The 21,570-nt window shown below is 38.1% G+C and overlaps 2 protein-coding genes across 3 annotated transcripts in view; one reads left to right on the plus strand and one right to left on the minus strand.

The window, feature by feature from the left end:
- PDCD10 (programmed cell death 10) overlaps positions 1 to 17,091 on the minus strand; it is a 42,607-nt gene extending 25,516 nt beyond the window's left edge. The window contains exons 1-2 of one of the 2 annotated variants that reach the window (XM_054580308.1): positions 16,973 to 17,091; positions 755 to 968 (exon numbers count right to left, since the gene is read on the minus strand). In XM_054580308.1, the coding sequence (XP_054436283.1) occupies positions 755 to 850 (96 nt within the window). In that variant the 5' untranslated portion in view covers positions 851 to 968; positions 16,973 to 17,091. Of the gene's footprint in view, positions 1 to 754; positions 969 to 1,091; positions 1,258 to 16,972 lie in introns of those variants that run through there. The other variant, XM_054580318.1, reaches the window with a different exon arrangement.
- A 757-nt stretch (positions 17,092 to 17,848) lies between these two features.
- SERPINI1 (serpin family I member 1) overlaps positions 17,849 to 21,570 on the plus strand; it is an 80,057-nt gene continuing 76,335 nt past the window's right edge. The window contains exon 1 of the mRNA XM_054580329.1: positions 17,849 to 17,974. The gene's annotated coding sequence lies outside the window, so the exon portion shown is untranslated. The remainder of the gene's footprint in view (positions 17,975 to 21,570) is intronic.

Genomic DNA, 21,570 nt, shown 5'->3' on the forward strand with positions numbered 1-21,570 from the left:
CTGAATTTGGAGTCCTAGATTTTTTTGTTGTAGGTAATTTCAGGGGAAAAAATTCCACGTATCAGGACCTTAGTTCACCACTGAAAGGGCGGGGGGCGGAGGGGATGACAGTGATTTGATTACATTTAAGAAACTTGCACAGCTCTAGAATTCTCTATATACCTTAACATATTAATATTCATTTTCAAGAAAAAATGTATTGATAATATTAAGTCTTAGAAAATTGCTCAAATTAAAAAAAGCAACTCTATTTTCTCTAAATATAAAGCACTAGTATGTTCCATTTATCAGTAAAAACGTCACTACTGACTAAAACTCATTAGGACATTTTTGTGCCTGCTCTTCTGGCTATCTAACATGTGCTTATCCCCAGCTCTTCAACTGTCTAACCCTTACTTATTCCTTTTAGATCTTAGTATGTCTATTCTTCAGTGAGGCCTGCTTTGACTCCTAAAATAGGTCCCACCTGCAATTTTTTAAACTTCACAGCACTCACCACAATTTTTCATTTATCTAATTATTTGTATTCTTTTGTTTAATATTTCTCTCTCCGACATCAGTGAAACCTCCAGAGGGGGAACAGTATATGTGGGTTCCTCCCTCACTGTTTTATGTCTAGTCCTGGCATGATGCCTAATACATAGATCGAAGTCTTTATATAAGTATTTATTACATGAAAAAAGAAACAAATGAATAAATGAAGTAGGCATTAAAAAACTGCAAAGAGCCTAAGAGGAAATATTTACTGACTTACCTCATTAAACACAGGATACATGACTGCATAGAGGGGCATAGAAACCATGGAAGTGGTCTCAGCTTCATTCTTCATCTCTTCCATTGTCATCCTCATTCAAAGGCCAACGACAGCAGGAAAAGCAGTGCTAAAATGCAGAAGAATCTTCATTCACTGCAGTAGGTCTTCTCTTTTTTTGTGTGATAAAAGAATAGGGCATAAAACATATACTGACCTGGGTAGAGGGGAGAAAGAACACAGATTGACTATAGTAAAAGGAAATGACAAATGTCAATAATTTTCTTTTCCACTGTACAGTCCTCATCTTATGAAAATCTGATTTGTTAACATATCTTACTTGTAAAGTCAGCCCTGGTCAGTGAGACATCTCTTTCCCTTCTCAGACTCAAGAATTGCCCTTTCTTAAGAGCTAATATCTCTTATTAGGTTCTACTTCACAAAGCAGTGGTTCATGAACCCACTCATCTTGAACTCAGAAAGAGATCTCTATGAAGCACCATGGATTAATGATGTATCTAATTCCATCATATGCAATCTAGGAAAAAAACATCAAAATGCATAATTATAGCATTTATATATACAATTTCAACTATGAAATGTATACATGTATAAGTGTATATGGTGTATGAGTAGAAAAGTAAGAATAAAGAATTAAGGTAACATTTTCATTAAAATCCTTTTGCTAATTACTCACTGATTTTGTCACCTAAAAATAGTAAAAACATGGGCACTAAATAATTTAAGACAAATCTTAAATTGGAAAATTGCTACCAAAAGTGATCCGTTTGGGGAAAATGGTACATTATTTAATTTTGCCAGTGGTACTTTTTGAATCTTTGTTCAAAGCTGACACAAAAACTAAACAAGAAATCCACAGACACTGGTAGTTCAGAATTTAAATATCAAAAATTCAGTAACATAAGAGAGAAATTTTGCCTTGAGGAGGTATGTGCTGTTTTTTAAGAAAAAGCAATTATAATTCCTTTACTAGTCTAAAAGTAAGGCCAATTATAATGTAAAAGAGTAATAGTAGTGACATACCTATATATTAAACAATATAATATATTAAAAAATAAATTTTGAATGATTTCTATCATTTGTAAAGCATTCTCAGATTATAAAACATTTTTCATATGCATTTAGTCATTACAATAACTTACTTTACAGTAAGTCGTTCTAATTTTACAGATGAAAAAGTAGGCTCAGAGAAAAATAAATAACTTGCTCAAGATCACACATGTAGAGGCCTAAGACTGGATCCCAGTAGTTAGAATCTAGCTCTGATACACCCACATCAGAAAATCAAGTCTGAAGTGGAAACAAAGAACCTGAGCTCATCCACCCAAGAATATACCCAGAAGTAGAAGTTATTTATTTACTGAATGCTTAGTGCCTACCACATGCAAGATGCAGTGGAGGATAATTAAGATGTCCTAATCATTAACAATTTATCTAGGCCAGACTGTGGAAGACCTAAGCAGTTTGAAAGATACTATCACAGGCCTAAAGTACACATAGCTTCAAAAATCTCCAATAACCCATCCCATTTGAGAACTATTTCCTATCCTTCCATATCCTGACCAGTGATGGGGAACTCAACACCTACCCAACAGTCTGGTCCTGTTCCTGGTAGATTTTTTTTTTTAAGACTTTATTTAAGAGGAAGTGGAGAAGAAAGAGAGGGAGAGAAACACCAATGTGGGGATGCCTCTCCCGTGCCTCCCACCAGGGACCTGGCCTGCAACTCAGGCATATGCCCTCACTGGGAACCGAACCAGCGACCCCCTGGCTCACAGGCTGGCACTCAATCCACTGAGCCACACCAGCCAGGGCCCTTGTAGTTCTAAACATAGACAGTTTTTCCTATTTCTGACTTCAGAGAACAACAACAAAAGGCCAATTCCTAAATTTTATGCTATAGGGTGAGAGAAAATCATTACCCAATCAGACCATTGATTTAAGAAGATTGCTTTGGTCATCGCATTAAGAATAGAATGGGGAACAGAAACTGAAGGGAGAGAAAACTTACATCTTTATAAGAGATCAACAGGACCAGAATCATAAGCAAGAGGAAGTAGGCAAGTATCAGTTGTGGTCCTACCGTTCCTATTTAACTACTGTTAATAGGGCATTTGGTAATCTACTTTTCCACCTGGAAATAAATTGTGAATACATTTATTTAATCAACTTGGAACGAAGAAGAGGGGTTGAAATACAGAGAAACCAGTCAAAATGAAAATGGTGAGTTACTGTATGCACAGTTTAACAGTAAAAGGCGGCATCAATATCAATGAAAAAGGCGTTAAGAAATAGGACAGAGTCAACAACAGAACCTTGAAGAGCTATCTCACAGCGTGACAGAAAAGAGATAATTTATTTACTTAATAAATATGTATTTGTTGCCTATACAGCATTAGGCCTGGTACGAAACAGAGACCAGCAAACAAGGATAGACAGTGTCTGATCTCATGGAGCTTATACTATGGAAGGGAAGACAGAAAATGAACAATTGTGAGTATCAAACAGGGAGAAGTCAGGAGGCTATGCTGCTATAGGAGAACTGGATGAAAGACCCAGGTGTTTAAAATATTCCTAAGCATGGACAACATTTTCTTTCAAATTTATTTGATTTCTTGGCGAGGTCAACAGTAACACTCAAAGAATAGGATCACTTGTATTCTGATAAACTGGGGGAGGAAATTCCTTGCAGGAGAAGTCTAAGTCTTCAGGAATCTCAATAAAAAGGAGGTGAAACACTAAGGAAGGTAAATACACTAAAGCAGCCTCAGTGGAATCATTTTTGCCTTTCACTCTTTCAAACACGTGCCTATCCCTGCACATATAAAGGCAGAGGAGATGAAGGGGCTAGTAACTTTAGAATTCCTGCTGACATATGCCCATCTACCACACTAAACTTACTCAAATACTGAATTTCTACCTTTTGTCAAAACTGGCATTACATTCTTTTTTTCAATTGTTTCATCAGTAGTATTGTTCCATGTCAGGAAATTTTCACTTAAGATAGTAAAAGGCGGCATCAATTTCATGTTAATTATATTATTTCCTCTAAACTAATTTTACAGTACTATCAGCCACTATTTGTCATCAAAAATATGGTATTATAGCCACATTCTGGACTAAATAGATGGCTGGCCTACAACACACTTAACACTACTTTCAATGTTGTTCCTTAGATGAACTTACTTTTCAGAACCCACATTCATAAATTACGGCCACTCGTGGTTTCATTAATGTTTACGTGAGATTAAAAACCACCAATTCCAACAAGGCTTTTTAAATATTCAATTGTTCTGCTAATTTTAGTTCAAGTTAAAATACGTTGTCATTCCTTCTACATGCTTCTTCACTTGAAATGGTTAAATGGACAACCCACAATCACTCCAAACTAAAAGAGCCTGCTACCTAAAGAGCAAGGGTCAGCTGAACAGAGCAAAGGCGGAGGCCCTGCCCCTTTAAGAAGGTTCCTGCCTCTCAGTGTGGGTGTGGCTAGCCAGGCAGCACACTATTGGCCCTCTAAGGGACACTGATTTCTGGCGTCAGTACTGATTATACGTGCAGTCGAAGGTACTGACTCTAAATCCCAAATCTGGAAAGACCTTAAAAAGTCACCTCATCCAATCCTCTTAGTACAGCAGAAACCAAAATTCAAGAAATGACTTGCCCATGATTACAATTGCTAGCTAATAATAAATAAATAAAAATTAATGTGGGTATGATGGCAACATGGCAAGAATTACTTGTTTCCCATTTCAAATGTGTTGCTTTGGGGTATGAGTTTTCAATTCAAAGCTTTGTTTCTTGAGTGGTTAGCATCCACAGGGCGAAATAAAAAAGAAGCAGAACTACAGATACTAGTAATTTAGATCCAAGGTTACAAGGTATACACTTTCAACAAACTTTTCTTCGAAAACAGCCTTTGTGACATGGGGATACCAGAACAAATAGAATATAAGCAACCTATTTATACTTTGCTCCTCATTTCCTTGAATGTTCAAAATAGCACTGCTAATTTCTAATACAAGGTGAATCAGTTTTAAATATCTTCCTGGGCTTTAAACAATTATTATTTGTTTAGAGTGAGGAGGCAAAAACAAACAAACAAGAAAACACACACACAGGTTCTGGGCCACTCCAATGCTAATCTCTTAATGTTAGGAGTTTCTGCCCTGCCCAAGCAACAGGAGCCTGTGCATTTAAAGAACTACACTTGGGTGTATCTCAAGCCTCAAAAATCAGCATTTCCTGAAACTGCCTCACTTTACTCCATCTGGGGTATGAGATAACTCTAGAGCCAAAGCTACGTTTAATTAAAATAAAAAGAGTGGGCAAAGGGAAATCCTTTGTACTGATGTATGCAGTTCTTGGGGTGAGAAAGAAGCCTCTTAAGTAAATGACACTTAAAATGTTTTCTAGACAGGTCTATTTGTCTTGTTTTTTTACTACAGTCAAGTCTAGGACTCAGCCCCTTTACCTGGTCCAAAATTCTTATAATTCCTTTACTTTCCCTCCCTAAAAGAGAAGCACTATTTATTTATTTTGTTGGATCTCCAACCTGTCTACGAATGTTTAGCTAGAAGTTTCTTCATTCTAGCAGTAAGCAGAATTCATGTGTTTGTTACCATTTGTGTTTCTTTTTCCTATTAGAGACATTAGAGTCAGCATAGCAAGAGTAGACAATTAATGTTTAATGAACAAATTAATGAGATAAGAGATGGGCAATATATAAATTGAACCAGCCTTGCTAATACTTTTCAAACTATCAAGCCTGGCAAAGCAAAAACATAGAAATCTAATTAATTTTATTAACAAAGTCCAGACCCAATCACATTTACCTGTGTTTACTTCTTTTTGCTCTCCCAAGCTCTTCCTACTATACTAAGAGAATGTAAGCAACAGGAGACTGTAAGTAAAATCAGAATTTCAACAGAAAGTTACAGGAATGCCAAATAAAAATAAAGTAAAAGAAAAATCAGAGGTTATAAATCTTCATGTGTCATTTTTATTAGGGCTGCTAGAATATTTTTCAGGTCCTGGAAAAACAACTGGTGTGTAATTTAATAGTTCACAAAATTCTCAAAGAATTTTGATTAGATTAGATTAACCTTGCTTTACTCATAAGCAAGATCCAAAAAGTTATTCCACTGTTAGCATAAAGCAAAACTTTCTCTATGGAAAGGGTGCAAGTGATACAGTTCCCAAATGGTGGGTGGCCTAAGCCATCATTGCCACTTCAGTGCCTACTAAAAACACATATTCCCAAGATTACTCAATCAAAATTTCTAACCAAAGGCCCAGGAAGCTGTTATTTTTAGCTGATAGTCCAGATGATTTTTGTGAACAGGACAGTCTGGAAACCATCAGGCTGGAGAGAACTGTGGCCACATAAGAGAATCCAGCTGCTAAGGCCAGTCTCAGGGACACAGGTAAAATTGAATTTGACTGAGCACCTGAGACAGGGGTTTTTGATTCTGACTCTAAGTTTCACTTAATCACAGACCTTGTTTCCTCATCAGAAACAGAAAGGGGGTAAAATGATGTTAAAACCTTTAACTCTAAAATTCAGTAATAATATTTCACTATATATCGGTATCTACTTTAGGTTCAAAAGTAATCTCATGGAAAGTATTTTTTTAAAAAGAAAAATATCTCACCAGATCATTAAAAAGTATTTACAGATTCTAGTAAGGAAAGCCTCCTCCACAGTTAGCTGATTCAAGGTTTCAACTGACAACCCCTTACTTTCTTCTCAAGCACCTGCCATCGGAAATCATATCCATTAGGCTCCTAGAAAACTGAATTTATTGCAAGGCTGTAGAGCTCTGTCTGGCCATTTCACAGCCGAAAAGGTGACCATGTGTATCACAACCTACCTTTTAGGGCTTTCTTATGTCAAAATGTTGTAGCCACTTCCAAACAAGAGACAAAGGGTTAGAGGAGGAAGCTAGGGAAAAGGGAGGCAAAGGAATGCAGTAGGTAGGAAATACTACTCAGGCCAAAATGACCTTGAAGCCTTCAAGATACATCTGTCTCTCTCCTTCCTCTGGAAATTATATTTTCTATAATTCAAGTTTTATGGAATTCTAGTTTTCTTTTTTAATAAGGTAGTATGGAGCTCAACCTCCCTGAACATGTAATACTACTGGTTTAGTATTTATGGAATACTGCATTTAGGGACATCTAGAAATAACCTCTTGTTAATGGCAGGTATAATATGTGACACTTCGCCACTGTATTTTTTATAGATACCAAAATTATTTTCAGGCTACTTCAAAATATCAAATGGAAAATTTGTGCAGAGAGGTATGGGAAAAGAGCATAAGAATTCAAGTCTGAAAACAAAGGCTCACATCCTGGTACTTACTCTCAAATACAGACCACCATGTCTCTCTGATCAAGTCACTTCACCTGTCTATGCTTTAGTTTATTCTATGACATGGATGAAAACTGAGCTGTATACTTGAAAGAGATGTGGCTAGAGTAAAAGATGAAGTAATTTTTAAATCAAAACATAAAGCCTCCATATTAAAAATTTCATTTTACTGTTACTAAGCACAGTATTTTTGTACTTTTAAATAAACGTTCAAAAAAATACACATTCCATAATGAATTACCATCTCATTGGAAGGTCTACCCTACTCAATTGAATTTTTAAAGGCATCCTCTCTGTTTTACCACAATTTCTGGGTATCTGATACTTACTAACTGGTTGAAGGACTCCAGCTTTCCTATTTTTAAAAGAAAGATAAAAAAGATATAATCTTCAATATCTCTGTAAACATGACTGACCAAATACGCAACATCCCAAATGTTGTGCTATTAATTAACAGAAGTTTTAACTAAAACATCATCTGAAAATTGAATAAAGATACCTTTGAAAACAGAAAACACTGGCAAATTAAAGCACAATGACCCATGGGGGGAAAAATATAAACGTGCTCCAAATTTAACTCCATCCACTTTGATCATGTTTTGTTAATATCTGTAGTATCTGTCACAGATAGGCGTTCCTTATACAGGCCTGTTTCTAAACATATGCTTCATAAACTATTCATTTAGAACTTACAATTTATTTTCCTAGAGGGTTAACAGCGAGAGTTAAGGTTCTTAGAAAAACTTCAAAATCCACAACATTACCTAAGGAAAACAGAAACCTGACTGCTTCAGTTATGCCCAGCCAACCTTAACAGCACGGTCCTCGGCAAGGTGGGCGCAGTGAACCATACTCCCCTGGACTCAATCCTGGGTCTGCCACTTACTAGTTTTGTCAACAGGGTAAGTTATCAAACTCCTCTGTGCTACAGTTTCCTTGTCTACAAAATGGGAATAATGACAGTATTTGTCTTTTAAGGTTAATGTAAAGATTAAGTAAAACTATGTGCATGGCACATAGTGATTATTCAATATTAACTATTAAGAGTGAGTACATTTTAATACAGAATGACAGGATCCGATCTATTTCTAAAAGTCAGATCTCCTGGACAAGCATCTAGCCTAGGAATCAAGGACTCTTGAAGGCCACAAAAATAGAGAAAGGTAGGTGATTTTTAATCTCTTTAAAACAGCAGAAGGCTTTTTTGTTCGTTTTCCAAATAAAATCTTTTATCAAACTCTCTATATAAGATTAAACCCTTAAACTGTTCATTCATCCATAAATGTGTTAATAGTTTACCAGCCTCTCCCTCTCTTAGGAGCTCTTAAACACCCCTCTTTCCACAATTTGAAAACCACCACTCTAGGACAATCAGTACAGATGCATTATAAACAAAGCATTATGAACAACACAGGTAAACGGCCTCATAGTAAGGTTAAGGGCTGGCAAAAGATATAATATTTGGATGCAGATTTTCCCATAACTCAGATAATTCCAGATCTCCAAATTTCCCTTGACTCGTCACAGGCTTATGCATTTAAGAAACTTAAATGTTAAAACTTAAAGTTTTAAAGTGAAAACAGCCACTATATATTATCTCGTCCGATCTCCAAATTTCACAATCTAGAAATAAAAGTCCTGCTCTGCGTCATCCATAGGTCAGCTTACAGCCTAGAACCCCTCTCCCCCCTGCCCGCCCAACCCCCAGACTCGATGCACAAAGCTTGGAGACTAAAGTCTGATGGAATGTGGCTCTGATTCAAAGTTACTTACGATATTCAGCCACACAAGTTAGAGGATTTGCAACATGGTGCTGCTGAGACCTCTGATTCCCTCACCTTAAATTTTAAAAGCATCGTGTCAGTGTATGCACTTGCATATTCTGAGGAGTACTGTTTCTTAATACAAAAGTGAACAAGGAGTAATTAAGTTTTTCTATGCAAAGATGAGCAGAATAGAGCAGTAGATTGGCACTCACTTGAAACAAAGACCTGAGTTTGAATTTTCATTCAGCTAGGTCCTATCATTTGTTATTTAATCTTCCTAAACTCATTGAGAAATAAATGGAAATACTGATTTACCTCATGGGGTTATTAAGAGTACTAAATGCCCGACTACTGTAGCTCAATGGGTTAGGTGTCATCCCGCAAACCAAAAGGTCACCGGTTCAATTCCCAGGCAGGGCAAATTCCTGGGTTGTGGACCAGGTCTTCTGTTCCAGGTGTGTGAGAGACAACTGATCAACGCTTTCTCCCTCTTTTCCCCTCCAAGTACTAAACACATATAAAGCACTTAAAACAGTGGCTAACACACAATAAGCACTGAATTCATAGTGTTAGTTACTGATATTTTATCAAAAAGTCTATGACCCTGACATGGCAATAGGACTGCAAACAGAGTGAAGCAAACCAGATGCCTACAGAGCAAAATTTAGCTGACTTTGCATGAGACTGTCGGTGGCTCCTTAAATGTTGCACCTTAGGCCCCGTTTGCCTCACTGCAGTCCTACCCATGCACAACGCACACAATGATTGCCTGATACTGATATCACAACATCATAAAGGCCATAGGCTTACACAGCTCATTTTTAAAACCTTTTCTCTCTCATTAGCCAAAATGGAGGCATTGATAAATTACTGGGCCACCAGAAAAAGATTACATATCATCCGAAGCAAACTATATAGTTTTGGAGTACTTAAAATAAATTGGTCATTGACTGCATTTTAAAACAGTTTGACAAGCCCAAGTAAAAACTACTTTTTATTCTCTTAACATGCATACATCAACTTAATAATAGAGACAGTTGGGGCCCAGAAGCAGACTGAATAACAGAGTGAAATCAAGATGCAGTCAAGGACCTTCTTGAGATAATTCATAGAAGGAGATAATCTATACAGGATAATCAAATGTTGATAATTGACTCAAAGGGCTCCTTACCTCTGAATTAGCTGATGGAAAATGGGAAGACCAATAAAAATACCAACCACTGGCTTTTAAGATACTTCTGTACAACTGTGTTCGGGAAAGAATATACTTCTCTTTAGTTGTGACAAGCCTCATGTTTTTTCTCCTATTCCAATGCCTAAATTTCTGTTAAAGCCAGGTCTGAATAAAATTTAAATGAAAACGTTTGTTGCGAGGCAGAAAACAAATATGTCCCCTTGAATGTGTCCATCTTTTGCTCATAAAGTTCTTAATCTAGAGGCTCATGAATCAAATAATTCCTAACTGAATAGTCATTAAGTATTTAACTGAGATACACCTATTTTCCTTTTTATTAATATTTGTGATCTCCTGTTTATATTTCTCCAATATAATCCCAAAGCTTTCCTTTAGAAATTCAACTAAATTTAAGCACTCATAAGCACTTATGTTCTCTCCTGGAAAATACAATTTAAGGAAAACACCCCACATGGGTCTGGCCTACCTGCTCCATACCACTTATAATCTTAGACATCGACTAGTTAACTTAACGACTCCTAATTGCCGAAAGACCTCTATGCACTGTATATTTTCTTTACCTTACTTTACTTAATTTCTTTGCACCAAAATATTGCCACAAGGCACTCAAATGTTGGTAAAACTATTAGGCCCAGATAAACTGACTCTGGCTCATTTGTTTAACACTAGGTACTAATAAGGGCAGGTTTTATTTTGATAATGACATTTAGCTTCACCTTTAGCTCCTAATTGATCTCAAATACAAATGCTAGTAGTCACAAAAAGAAATGAGGTAGAATGGTATCTGTTGATATTTTATACACAACTCCTCATGTAACCTTCACTTGCAAAACTGCAATTCACATTTTTAGGGAAGCACACCAAAATTAAGGTAAGAACTCAGAAATCTCTCAAGTTTTGACAATACTGCCAAAATGCCAATTTTATTATTGATTAAGGCATCCACAAAGTGTGTGATTTCTCAATAAAAGACCACAGCATTATTCAAAATCCTCTGGAATTAAATTACGAAAGCCTTGTAACAATCTGAACTGGTACAAGAAGCAGTGGTAGCCAGGCGGCCACGTCTGACTCATGTACCATTCCCAACTGGCTTTTTTTATAGCAGTCTTATATAAGTCTATGAAGGCAGCAGGCGTGTGACATTTAGGGTTTTGTCATTCCTTGATTCCACTGGAGTTCCAGTTCATCCTGAAGGCACAATGGGTGAATAAAAAGCAGGGAAGGAAGTTTTAGTGCCAGGCACCAGATGGTAAGTTAAACTACCACTTTTCCCTCTTCCTAACAGCTCTAACCCAAATTATCCAATGAACTGAAGAATGTGCAAGTACTTGATAATCAGAAAGGGGGTGAAGGGGATCAAAAGGTAAAAACAGAAAGAAATCTAGAAAAAAAAGATCACAAAGGCTACATGGCCATGTAACGGTCTTTCTACCCTCCTCCCCATCTATCCACTAAATTATAAATGCCCTAAAGGGAAGTTTTTTTATTCCTTTCTCTATTTCCTAGTACCCAGCACAGTACTCTGCAGAGTCAAAGTCGGCAACAATGTTAGTTGGAGATGTGGTGAAGAAAAGGCAGATACAGTCCATGCCCCTGAGCATGTGCAGTCTTGTGAGGTAGAGAGACAATAAAAAAGTAAGACATGTCAAGCTGCCATTTTGCATAATGCCAGGAGCATACCTGCAGCACATCACTCTCTCTCACACACACACACACACACACACACACACACTCTCTCTCTCTCTCTCTCTCTCTCACCCTATGCAAGTTCAACAGACATGTTAACATTTTCTTGAGGAAAACAAAACAGAAAAATAACTATTGAAATACGTATGTAGAGATCATAATTCCATTCCATGCACATAAACTCCAGAATGAAAGAGATGCAACGTGGACCTGCCATGCCGCATCTCCCCTCCTCTGGCTGATGTTGGAAGTCACAGCGCCTCTCACAATGAGCAGCTCACCACACTGTGATTCCTGTCATTTTCCTACAATACACATATTTCTTTTCAAACATAGCCTCTGGAAAACAAGGCAAATACTTCACCTAGCACCCACAGGAAAAGTAATTCTATTCCAATGCTAGAGAAAAAGCTGGCTGTGTTACATTAGTCTCCTATGAGGTATCCTCCAAAGGGATTTTTTCTATTAAGTTTGAATACAAGTACTTTTTGCATGCCACACTGACCTTAGCATCTAGGATACAACTTATCTCGACAGCAACTCTAAATCTAACTGCTCTCTACTGAAGCTCAATCACTAACATCATTTTACTTCAATGATTAAAAATATGGTCTCTTGAGTCCAGTAGCCTGGATTCAAATCCTAATTCTAAGCAATTACTGGTTGTGTGACCCTGAGCAAGTTGCTTAACCTTTCTATACTTTAGCTTCCTCGTTTATACTGGGATAATAGTGTCTGTACCTCACAGAACTGTTGCAAGGATTGTAAGAGATCATAGAAAATGCTTAGCATGATGCCTAGCACTTAAGTTACTGATCAGTAAGTATTGGCTATCATATTAATCCCAACTTGTTCTGAAGAAAATTTAAGGCACTTTCACACGTAATACATACTTGATAAAAATTTGATACGTGAATGAACCAAAGTACCATTATTATGCAATCTACACTTACATAATCACACTAACTTCCAAGTCATTTTTACAGTTTATATTATGGAGAAAAAAATTACTTATCATGAAATTAATTTTAAATTCTTAGAACCATCACCTATCATTATGACCCTAAGGAGCCAGCAACATATAAGTACTACTTCAGTTTTATCCTCCACATATTATGATAGGTAAATATGAATTGTTTTTTTAATCTAAGATTCAATAACAGAAAGACTTTTAAAAAAGTAAATTTAGGACTTATCAAAGACTTATATTTAGTAATAAAAACAGGGGGCATGATCAAATTTTAAAGCCATCACTTTTTTGACAATATCTTGTGGGAGAATGAACTGGCAAATTCATGAAAGCACATACGCCTACAGCAACACAGAGCTGTTGAGTTCATTCTATGTCATTACTATAGTACTGCAAAAGGTTAAGAGAGTTTGTTTCCAGGACCTAATGCAATTTATTCCTGAAATTTAGTTTTCATGTTTTTAAGATGATGATCTCTTTACTCTCTTAAGTATCTAGGATAAAAGCAAATAAAGTATTATCATAAAACTTATTGAAATATGAAGTTTTTCAAGAAGCCCGAAATATAAGTTCCTTTGGAACAAGCACTACTCACCTTTACAAAGGCACCTGTCTAAAGCAGACAATATTAAAGGTAAAATTCAAAGGAAGATGCTATGGTTAAAAAGCAAAAGGATATAACAAAGTTAAAAGGAAACAGATTTTGTTAAGGGTAAAATGAGGTAACATTAGGGAAGAATAGAATCCAGTAACAGTTTCTTAAATGTCTAAATTTTGTTATAATGAATGTTGCTTGCAAAAAACAGGATAGCAGTAAGTTCTCCAAAATGCTGTTATAAAGTTTGCTGCACTAGAAAATGACTCCTTTGTCATTTGCTCATAGAAAAGTATTCTGATGTTAGAGACCTCCAAGAAAGAACAGCTTTTTACAATTTATATTAAACTTCTTTCAATGACTCCTTTTTATCTAAGGGTGGGATGGGTATCTATTTTACCCATTTCTGTATTTCTGTCCCTAGCAGAGGGCTGGAGACACTGTGCATGAACGCACTTGTTCAATCACTTACTCATTCATTCAGCAAATACGTACTGGGCACTTACTTTGTGCCCGATACTGTATAAGTAGTGAAGTAAGGCACCTGACAAATGATAGTGCCCTGCCCAGGTAGCTTATTAATCTAGTACAGAAACAGTTAGGTTCCTATTGTGATAACGCTATAAAGAGAAATGCATGGTGATGGTATCATGAAACTTGCTCTAATTTTAGGAAGGAAGTTCAAAGAGGTCAGGAAAGATTCCCCTGACAAATGACATTTAAACTGAGACTTGAAAATTAACTAGGAGTTGGCCATATTTGGGAAGGGGGGGGAAGCAGTCCAGGTAGGGGGGAACAGAACATATTTAAAGGCCCCTGAGTCAGGAAGGAGTTTGTGTATAGGATAATTGAAAGGTGCAGTAAATGAGAAAGACTGGGTATGAGGATCAAGAGCTGCCTAGGGGACAAAAGATAAATTGTCAACATAAAACAGAGTAACTGTAACAGTGTCTAAATATTTAAGTCATTTGAAGTCTTTTTCTCATGTAAAAATAAGTAACCTAAGGGTACTGAGACAACAATTTTCAAAATCTGGAGAAAGAAGTCCTGGATAATGCCTTGTACCCACCAGTGACCAGTTACATGCCCTTGCACTTAACCTGAACCTCTTTATTCTCTTTGTAAACAGGTACTCAATAATTTACCTACTGAAAATACAATGCTAATATACAGTCCTGTTCTTATGACCTTTTACCCTTAAAAAGAAAATGATACAAGTAAATGGGAGACATCCTAAATCCTGAAAATGATGATGTTCACAGGCTGGCACGAGGCTCCTGCAAAACCACTATAAAAATACAAGTGCACACATAACCCTGTGAACCTTAGGTTATTGGGTATATGCAGATACCCAAAATAAGCACAAAGCTCCAGCATGTGATTCAAAGGTAATAAAAGAAATGTAACAGAAATGTTACTCCACCATTGCAACGTGGGTAAAATATCAAAACAAACTCAGAAATTAAAAGAAGTTAGTGGAAGAACTGAACCAAGGACAAAAAAAAAAAAACACATGCTGAACAAGTGTATTTTATATTCACTAACTGGATTTCCAAATTTTCCTTTTAGTTCAAAAGCTCATTTCACAACCTCAGAGCTACATGGCAAAAGGCAGAAAAACTCATTTCACACTTTTCCCGACAAAAAGTAAATGCTTACATTGCCATCTACAAAATACATGAACATTCTTGCCTTACGATCACTCACTGATGTTCAGCTTATGAGCTACTTAAACTATCGCACCCTTGCAATTTAGCATAAAAACAGTTATCCTCCACATAATCTTCCACTTGTTTATTAGTTGTTCTTCCTTCTTTGCATACTGCATTACTCATGGTGTTATATTATTCCTGATTTTAGTTCACTCTACAGTATCACACCTCTCTATTTTAAATGCCAAAGTAATTTCCAGACTATGTTAACTTCAGTCCAAAGGAAAATGTAATACCTCTGATCTTACAAAGTGTTTCTGTATTCAAAAGGTGATAGTGATAACATTAGTAACTGCAAAAGTACATTCACAATGCAGCATATTTCAGTGGTTAACTTATACAACAGTAAACCATGACTCATTACCTGCTATCACTAGAGACCTGATTCTTGTTTACAAACTTACCACGAAGAAATCCTGATGGCAAAGAACAGACTCCAAAATTTTATCAAAGAAGCACCCAATAATACTCATGAGCTAAGACTGGAACAAGCACACCACTTTCTACTCAATATAAAACATAAATGTCCCATTTTTCCATGCTTTAATTTAAGGATGAATTAAAAATCACAGGTGACACCAGGGAAACAAAAATATGCAGGAGACTGATGTTATTTACACAAACATTCAAGAGTCAAGAAAATGAAGGGAAAAGCTTTTTTAAAAAAAGTTAACAAAAATGTGATAATGCCTCCAAGAACTGCAATGTATATTCTTTTCTAGTAATGATCACACTAAACTCTCTTGATACTGCGTTAGTTTTAGAAAGTGCAAAGTAAGTTTTGAAGAATTCCAATCCTATTATCAGTTTTACAAAATGAGAGAAAAAAAGAAAAACAGTCCTAACGTAGAAAGGAAAAAAGAATTGTCTTTAAGGGATGGGATATACTGTTTTAACTGACGTTCTCCGGTATCATTATCTACCGTTTAAACCAGTAGTACAGTCCATCACTTAATATACTCCTAATAAAAGAAAAAAATGTGTAAGTTGAAACCGCTTATTTTCTTATCTAAGAGGTTAGAGCGCGCGTCCTTTTTTTTTTTTTTTTTAATGGAGGAATTTCTCCCAAGTTCAAAAAGTCTACACCTCACAAATTGCTTCTTAAAAATACATAAAATGAATTACTTTGCAGCTTTTTCCATTCTCTTCAAAAAACACACGAACTCTCTTTCTGGTGCAGCAGCTCTGATTCAGAAACTGGGCTACAAAGATTAAATTCAGATCTGTCCCTCTGTGTGTGACCTTGGGCACGTCATTTATCTTCTCAGTTTCCTCATCACTATGCTCTTTGAACACAGTTAAAGGTGCACACCTATCTCAGGAATTCCAACTAAGAGGGTTAAGGTTTTCTGCTTAGGGCACAATTATCTCCTTAGACGGTCCACAACAAGAAACTGCCACTGAAATCAGGAGATCTGTCAACATTTGACTCTTCCATCTACAGTTCTCGTTCTTCAGAGGGCATAACCTGAGTCACCCCAAGAACAGACTCCCAAGCGTCCTTTCCTTCCTCCAGTCCTCCCTCTCGAACTTCTAAAGCAGGGAAAAAACATCTCCCCTCCACAACCACACCTTCAGAGAACCCCACCCCAGGCACATCCGCCCTCTCCCTTCTCCGGGGGCACCAGAAGGCAACCTCGCCCTTCCCCTCCAGCCCCTACCTAGAGGAGACTTCCTGGAGGCGTTCGGGCCCGAGCAAGGCAGGAGGCATTTACAAACCCGCTTTACGCCACTCGCGTAGGATAACCTCGCTTACGCCCATAGGGCCCCGTTCCCAGCCCCGTCCGCTCCGCCTGCCAGAACTAAGCCCGAGTGCCTCAGCCACGGTCCTAGTGTGATCCCAAACCTCTTGCGCTCTGCGCAGGGTTACAGGAACTGGAACAGAACAGCCACACCTTACCGGCAACTGAGGCACTGACTTCACTTCGCACCTTGGAGCCCTCTTCAACTCGTATCAATTCACTCCGGCGACGCCGGAAGGACCCGAGAGGAACCAGGCGTTGTCCGGAATCCTGCTCAGCCGGAGCGCGCAGAGGCCTATGGGGACTCGTAGTCCCATTCGCCAACGTCGTCGGCAATTTCTGCACATGCAAGACTACAATTCCCGAAAGGACGCGCGGTTGAGCCTAAAGCGATGGGTGGGGACACTTCTGGCCAATAGTAGGAGAGTTCCATGCCTTTGCGGGAGGAGGTGAAATTGAAGAGAGAGGGTGCAAGCAAAGAGGAGGAAGGGAGGGGTCAGCTCTCACCTGCTCCAATCAGGGTGCGGGGTCGGCCCCGCGGCGACTCACCCATTGTGGGGGCGGGCTAGCGGAGCTGAGGAAGGGAAACGGGGTGGAGGGGAGAGTTCGAGTTCGGGAACGTGGAGCTGCTGACCGGTGGATGCACTGGGGCAATCGCCGAGGATTAGGGAGGGTGCAGTGTGGAGAATGCTCCGTAGCCGGAGGAGCAGCTTCCACGAAGGCGGCCGAATTCCGGACAGATCGGGCGGCCAGACTTGCGAGTCGGGTGGGATAGGTTGTGCCTGTCCTCCCCGCGGAGGCATCCGGGCGGAGCGGGGGGCAGCTCCAGGTGTGAGGCCACGGAGTGAGAGCGAGGGGCCCCCAGGGAAAGGAAAGCGGCAGAACAGCTCCGAGAGTGCAGGGATCGGAAAGGTACGGGCAGCAGCTTCCCGCCGCCTCCGGCCCCGGCAGCGGCGGGAACATGTAGGGGGAGGAGCAACAGCTGCCGAATTCGCCAACTGGAGGAGGGGGAGGCGGAGCTTTTGTCCCTGTAGCTGCCGAAGGCGCAGCCTGGACTGTAGTTTCCCGGGAGAGAGGAGAACAGGAACGGGAGCGGAGCGGAGCGCAGTCGTCTGAGCATCAGCTCCCGCATCCCGCCAGGGGTTGCAGGTGTGTGGGAGGTAAGCGTGGGTGTCTCTTCTGGCATCTGCACGTTGCCCCGGAGAAAACGCCTTCCAGCAGGAATTATATCCAGGCACGGCTATAAAGAGTCTCTGACTCGGGTTAGAGAACTGGTGCAAACCCTTTTAGGTGAAATGTACATCTTTGGACTTTGGGGGCGGGGGGCCCGAGCAAAAGGTGGCCTGACTCTGTAAAGGGCGTGGTTAGGGGTTTTGGTTTGAGTTGTGCCTTGAAAACTGTTCTGGGAGATTCTAAGATTGAGGGAAATCCTGTTAATTGAGAACAAGGTGAATGTTATCTGGATAGGTGCGTAGCTGGTTACAAAAAAATTGCATTGATACAGAATTACTTCAGAACTCTTTTACTAGGAAAATAACTTTGCATTCTTCAATGTCTACCCTTTATGTTTTATCAGATTATCCTGCTACCGACCTGTTTTCCAGGGTGGTTGTACTGCAGGTTCCTAGAATTGAAAGAGATCTGTATTTCAGAAGCAAATGCAGGCAGGAATAATCAAGATGACTAAACCTATCAGAAGTGTAACTTTTGCCAGCAATAATGTAAAAATATGTTTTAATATATGGGCACTTAGCTTTCCTTCCAGTGGCTCTAGAATTTTGGAACAAAGACCGAGACTTAGCCTACAGCGCGAACATATGGTGTACTTCATTGCTGCTCCTAATTCTCTCAGTTGTCACTGGTGATATTTGTACACTAAAAAAAGTAAATAAAAAAGTACAAGGAAAGCTGTAAGAGGATCTTTTCTGCTTAAAGAGTATGTGCTGATTACCCTTCATATGTATTACGATGTATTCAGAATTAAAACACTTGTAATAGCATCATAAGTTTATTCTTGGTATTAAATCATGTGTGATTTCTTTTAATGTAATTAAATACATATGGACGAAAATGCTTTAATACTAGATAAAGATGAAAGACATACCTATCTTTGTTTAACTATGACAATATTGCAGCCTTTCCTTGTTAGAAAAGTATGTAGAAAGCTATTTGCCTAGTTCTTTTTGTTAGGTTCCCCAGATTACATAGCTTTTAATCATAGTAGCATATTGCAGCACATTTTGCTCTGAAATGCTTTTCATTGTGACAGTTGTATATTTCATGATCTGCCTGAATACTTTAATACTCTGGATTTTTGTGAACTCCAGTCAATAAAATGGAGTGATTATCTTCTATTTTCTTATTTTCAAGCTTTCTTGAGTTACTTAAGGATTTTATTTCTATGAGGCACACAGAATTCCTTTTTGAAAAGAAATGGCTGGAAGGAATTCTATTCATAGCTTAAAGTTCATTCTCATCAGTGTGCTACCACTGATAAACCTAGGAGACTTATCAATGTATTTACTACTCCCCTGCAGTATCCCCTCCCACAGCCTCATACACCAGAGAAACAGACAGGCTGACAGGTCTTAGAGAAACAGCCGCCTTTACATTGTCCCCAGGCAGATCAGGTATGTATTAGAAGCAGCAGAGAGCTTAGAAGAAAAAGCAACAGTAGCTACTAAACTTAGAAGCCATGGTAAGAATCTGATTTTATTTTTGCTACATCACAATTTTATCTTTGCTACATCACTAGGAGAGTCTCTTAATCCACGTAGCTGATATGACCCTGTGAAAATGATTTGAGGGAGAGAAAATGGGTACCAGGGTATAGTGAGACTCGGAAAAGATTCTTTGCCCCTGTTATTTGTGATCAAGTGGACTGTCCTGAATCAGTCTTAGATTCTCAGGCTGCTAGTGATTTCATTTTGTGAAATTGAACACTTGCTGTCACTGTTATTTTCCCTGCGTAATAATGACAATTCTAGCAATGAAGTTCTTTCAGAAGCTTGATTAAAGATCTTTTTGAAAGTTTTGTTGAGCATCAGTTAATAAGCAAGTAAAGGGGAAAGAAAATAAATATCAAAGTGTTGAAATTCAGATGTACCTTGAATCCCAACTATTCATAGATCTTATACTCTGAGGTATAATGAAAGATAAAATATCATTAGGAATGAGTGATTTTGTGATATTAAAGCACTGGATTTTGCAGTTCTTTCCAAGATGAATTCTTTTTATGTCAGTGAAAGAGACTGGATTCCTGTATCATTTGGGAGTAAGACTATCTTGTTTTTTTATAAGGGAGGAAAACAGTAGCAATATATGGTACACGGGTATTTGTTACCTTGATGACTTGACACATTTTAAATTGATGTTCATATTAAATCTCAGACAATCTGAAGACATTGATTGTGTGACACCAGTGTTGAGAAGGTTTAATACATGAGACTGCTGAATTTTATGTAAATCACTAGGTTAACAGCATATTATTTATTCTGCTCTTGACTTTTACTATTTGTGTATGGCTATCAGTGACTATTTGATAGGATAAGAAAGGAAAATCAATGGAGTGCAGGAGGTCTCTCTGGGGATGAATGTTCTTTATCCAAAAGACTTGGTTAATTATAAAATATATTTGGGGTTTTTTTTAAATTTAAAATTCTGAATGTTAAGCCTATTGAGTAGCATGAATTTCTCTTTCTAAGAGGAGATTCACTGATAAAGTTTCAAGATCAAAAGATTTTGGTGCAGTGGGGTGGGATTAGGGGCTTCACAAGTAGGCATAGATATGAAGAAAACTGATAAAGAAACATACCCTTAGCTAGAGCAAAGAGATTTATTTGTTTGTTTGTTTGTTTTTGTTAAATGCCTGTATGAGATTCCATGGCCTTCCCAGTCACCCCAGTCATTAATTTTTAGAGGCCTGTATCCATAATGGGATACAGTCTTTCCATACATTGTCATTTTGATTGGAGTCAGACTGACATTAATTCATTAGATTTTTTAAATAATTATGGGTTATCGAAGCAAAGCAGAAAAGAACGTTTATATATACAGTCACCACTAAGTGAAATTATTATTGTTTGGATATAATAGTAAAAAGAAATAAAAACCAGAAACAATATTTTGGCCCTTGTAACAGAGGTACTTGAGCCAGACACTAAAGATGAATAAGAGTTACACACACACACACACACACACACACACACACACACACCCACCCACCCCCACCCCCCACCCAACACACACCAACCTGTCCCCTTTTAAAGCAAACTCCTAAGGTTAAGGACTGCTTTGGCAATCAGGATTAATTATTATACAAAGGTAAGGATTTCTCTTTTGTTTTTAATCTTACCTCTTAGTTTCAGAATTTAGTTTTTAAAGTTTGGTGATTGTATTTTAAGTCACCAGATTACTAGCTCCTGTACTATACACTTTGTTCTTTCTCCTGCTCATTCTGAGCACTTTATGTCATGCTCAGCATAAAGAAATAGCCCTAGAGCCATTTACTGAATTAGAACCATTGACCAATACTTTTTTTTTTTAATTTATATTGAATTTATTGGGGTGATAATTGGTTAACAAATTATATAGGTTTCTGGTGTACAGTTCTATAATACAGCATCTGCATATTGTGGGTTCAACACCCAAAGTCAAGTCTTCTGTCACCATTTATCCCCCTTTTACCCTTTTCTAATTCCCCCCACACCCCACCTCTTTCCCTCTGGTAATTCCTATAGTGTTGTGCGTATGCATT

The sequence above is a fragment of the Pteronotus mesoamericanus genome, unplaced genomic scaffold, assembly GCF_021234165.1.
Source record: "Pteronotus mesoamericanus isolate MK-2021 breed Mesoamerican mustached bat unplaced genomic scaffold, CSHL_Meso_final contig_116, whole genome shotgun sequence".
NCBI classification, from domain to species: Eukaryota; Metazoa; Chordata; class Mammalia; order Chiroptera; family Mormoopidae; genus Pteronotus; species Pteronotus mesoamericanus.